The 4,257-nt window shown below is 41.4% G+C and overlaps 1 protein-coding gene across 1 annotated transcript; it reads left to right on the plus strand.

Annotated features, from left to right (window-relative positions):
• The first annotated feature begins 206 nt into the window (after nucleotides 1-206).
• LOC121329547 (ras association domain-containing protein 10-like) lies at nucleotides 207-4,034 on the plus strand. Its single transcript, XM_041275175.1, has one exon. It carries the CDS (start codon nucleotides 553-555, stop codon nucleotides 1,933-1,935), a length of 1,383 nt encoding a protein of 460 aa, XP_041131109.1. The 5' UTR covers nucleotides 207-552; the 3' UTR covers nucleotides 1,936-4,034.
• The last annotated feature ends 223 nt before the right edge of the window (nucleotides 4,035-4,257 follow it).

The raw sequence follows: 4,257 nt of genomic DNA on the forward strand, positions 1-4,257 counted from the left end.
CATTGCGCATGCAATAAATAAATTCGGAGAAATCGACTTGATGTAAGCGTGCAGAGTAGTTTTATTGTTTCGTAGTGAGGTAGGCGGTGTTACTGGGGAACTTTTGAGAACTTTTATTGTTAAGAAGCTGCCATGTGATCAAAAAAAAAAAAAAAAGAAAACCCCTCCACTAGCGCTTAGAACTGCAGGCTGTGAGTGCGCAGAGACAGACCTGTGGGTTGGTTTGAAAGCAGAGAAGCTCTGACACAGAAGAAACGCAAGAATTCTCAGGCTGCAGCGCAGCAACATACCCGAGATACACGGCGCTGAACAGAATAAAACGAGCACAGCGCTTGGAGCTGCCAATAGGAATACGCTTCTGTGAAATACTGTGGAATTATTGGAGACACTTAAATGAACGAATGAATGAAGGACTGCTGTCAACATTCAATTTTCTACTAACCTTGGCATCATTTAACGTAAGTGACTGGTTGATGTGTTTTATGTGCTACAAGAGCAAGACGTGCACAATAACTTAATGAAACAGCTGCAACCGTTTATACATTGATTAAAATGGATCTAGGGGAATGCAAGATCTCCGTGTGGGTTTGCAGAGAGGAGAAGCTGGTGTCGGGTCTGTCGAGACGCACTACCTGCGCTGATGTTATCAAGGTGCTTTTAGAGGACCAGAACCTCCAGCAAGGGGCACCCGGGCGGGTGCTTTCAGGGTCTCCGCAGTCCTACTGCGTTGTGGAGAAATGGAGAGGCTTTGAGAGGACTTTGCCCAACAAAACGAAGATCCTGCGACTTTGGAGCGCTTGGGGAGAGGAGCAAGAAAACGTCAGGTTTGTGTTGGTAAAAAATGAAGCTTCTTTACCCAACAACGGACCCAGGAGCGCAGAGGCAAGGGTCGTGCTCAGCAAAGAGAGCCCGTGTGTTTTTAAAGGAACTGCGAGGGCCACTATGGCTCTGTCCCAGGAAAAACAACGCAGGATTGTCCGGAAAGCGTTTCGGAAACTGGACAAAATCAACAAGAAAAGACAAGAAGCGTTACCCAAGGATACGACGTCAGGGGAAAAGATGGAAACTTTAGTGCATCTGGTTTTATCGCAGGATCACACTATCCGCCAGCAGATACAGAGGATTACAGAACTAGACAGGGAGATCGACAGGTATGAAGCTAAAGTTCACTTTGACAGAATGAAAAGGCATGGGATCAACTATGTGCAAGACACCTATATGGTTGATGCCAGCCTGCAGGCTGACTCGAATGCAGACAACGATAAAAACGAGTCGGCGGAGGCTTTTGCGCAGTTTGAAGAGTACTCAAGGCGGTGCGAGGAGGTTATAAAGCTGCAAGAGCAATTGACAGATCAGGAAGCACTGATGGACACGATTACTGCAGAGATCCAACAGGAGTTAAACCAGAGGTGGATGACGCGGCGCCAAGGGGAGCTCTCTGCCAAGGACGCAGACAGCAACCAGACAGAGACCCAATCTACAATTACAGCAACTGCAGCGGCATCAGAGCCAATTGCTTCTGACAACGAGCTGCTTGTGGAGCACGAAAGGGTAAAAACTCAACTAGACACTAGCCTGTACATCGGGCTCCGATTAAATACGGACTTGGAAGCAATCAAAAGTGATTTAGATCTGAGTCAGGAGCTGTGGGTTGCAAAGGAGGAAGAGTTGCGCATTTTGCTCGAAAAGGTGAATTGTATGGATATTGAGGCGTCTGACAAAACAGATGAGCATACGGAGGACAGTTATGAAAGCAGCCCTGTAATAACTGAAACTGAAATGCTACCCCCCTTGGACACAAACAGTGGCTGGGTTGAGCAGGCAAGGGGGCTGTCAAAGAACTGCAACACAAACGACGAGGACTCAGACACAGGGTTAAGCTCGATGCACAGTCAGGACTCGGATACTACACCTGTCTCCGAATCTTTGGTATAAAGATTTTAATTGAATGTTTACCCATTAGCTCAAGGGGCAGTATATAAAACACTACAAAGGGGTTGTAAAATACAGCACGTTTAATGCACTGCTAAGGGGATTCATGTCACCAGTAGTTTTTGCAAAAGTGCCACGCCCAGGACTTCCGATCGTGTTTTGTCACCTGTGCACCCTTTATATCATCAGTACCGATATCCTTGCTCTTACAAAAAGTCGCATGGTGCTGCATGGTGATAGACTCACGTAACACACACTCTCAAACGTATCGCAAATATGTAGAACTAAGAAAAGCTATCATTTAAACGACTGCGTTGTTGCAACCGCAAATAAATACACTTACGTCGGTGGCGTAAATATTAAAGTGACATAACTTTAGTTTTGTTAACAAAGTAAGTTTATACTGTAGAAAACAATAAAAACAACATATTCTTTAATCCTGAGTTACTGGTTTCAATGCGTGCTCACCCAGGACATTTTACCTTGTTGGTGTGCTGGAGCAGTATGCAGGACACAACCTGGTGGTATAACTGGGAGAAAGGGATTCTAGTACAACCTTAGAGCAGGTGTATGAGCCTGTATGTTTCAGCCAGGACTACTCTGGGCACCTTTGGTGATCCACACCGTATGCCTTACATCATGTAACCTATAACGCCAAATGTACAAGTTTAACAGTTAGTATAGAAGGTATATTATATATGTTATCTGAAGGGTAATTTGGCTTTAAGCAAAAATTGAATATTAGCAAACAGAAGACATTTGATGCATTACAGGATCAAAATCAGATCAAAACTTTAAACATTAAAAAAAAAAAAAAAAAAAAAAACACACACACACAATGAAAAGGTATCTGTTGTACTAAAACATTTCTAAGTTTTAATCACAATATGTAGATGGCTAGTTGACAATACATGAAGCATGTGTCAGATGTCAAACACTCACATGTGCAATATGTAAAACGAGCACAGAGTCCAGCCAGAGACAGTGGAACACATTGTATCCAGATGTATTGTGTGAGTACTGGCAATTCATGCTTCTGTGCAACACAGTACAGTTTACTGAATCACGCTAAAGATCTCAATAATATTAAGGGCCTCCTTTACAAAGATTCAGCAATGTGATGTCAAGTTTATGTGAAGGAGAAATGCATTCCAATGAGACTGCTGCAGGTTATCCATCAATCACTTATCAGTGGGTGGAGCCATACACTATGGCTGCAGACCCCACAATACTTTCTGTTGCATGTTCTACCTGTATCAAGGTGTCTCTCCAGTTGGATTTGAGCTTTGCAGGCTTTTACATTAAGATTGTTAGATATGCGACTTGCCTGAAGATTTTCCACATTTGAGCTGGGAGGTTTGTGATGCCACATGGCACCCCACCTAAACTGGTGAAGCCACATTGGGCGAATGCTACTGAATCTGCCTTATGAACAGGATACACAACATGCTGATTTGTATATGAGAAAAAAAAAATTAAAATGGCTGAAAATACAAAAGTAACCGTGCCTTTGGAAATTCTTTGGCGTACAGTACAGCTGCTAAATTGGTTACTATGCTACATTTGTACTACAAGATTCAAACCTGCAGTATATAGAGGATTGTGTTTAGCAAAATAACTGGCAATTAACTATCATCTTTTAAATCTAAACTCATATTGTTAATTTGATAGAAAATATCACATTGATGCAAAGTTGTCCCCAAAATACATCCCACTAACTTGACAAAACTGGTTCTTTTGAATTGATCTAAACAGTGGTAGCTCTGCTAAATAGGCCTCTGCTGAAAGCACAATACTGTATCATGCATGCTATTATTCCTGGACAAACACCATTAAATGGTGAAAACTGTGTCATTACTCAATTACTGTATAGTTATGTAACAGTTAGAATTATCTTAACATGGCTACTGTATCCGTGTGGTTGAGCATTGCCGGTATGGCATTCTTAGAAGCTTACAAACTGTGTATGATTGACCCATGGTGTAGAGTGTGAATTTCAATTGTGAATGTTTTTATGAGTTACTACAAATCCCATTAAAACTATATGCAGCACCATTACCAAGGAGCAAAATATTTTACAGCGTTTTGCTTTTGAATATTTAAACAAGGAAATAAAGCTTTGTGTCTTTACTGTAGTCTACTGTATATATATATATATATATATATATATATATATATATATATATATATATTGCTGGTTTCTAACACTGTTCTTATACGCCACTAATCTTCAGTTTATCACCCATAACCTCAAAAATACTGAAATCACATGAGAAACAAAGTCAAGGGCACACATGTGTTGGCTTTTTACAAGCTTTATCTTAG

The sequence above is a fragment of the Polyodon spathula genome, chromosome 17 (assembly GCF_017654505.1).
Source record: "Polyodon spathula isolate WHYD16114869_AA chromosome 17, ASM1765450v1, whole genome shotgun sequence".
Lineage (NCBI taxonomy): Eukaryota > Metazoa > Chordata > Actinopteri > Acipenseriformes > Polyodontidae > Polyodon > Polyodon spathula.

Excerpts from the sequence above, each read along its gene's own strand:
- LOC121329547 (XM_041275175.1), top strand. The coding sequence starts at position 553 with ATGGATCTAGGGGAATGCAAGATCTCCGTGTGGGTTTGCAGAGAGGAG.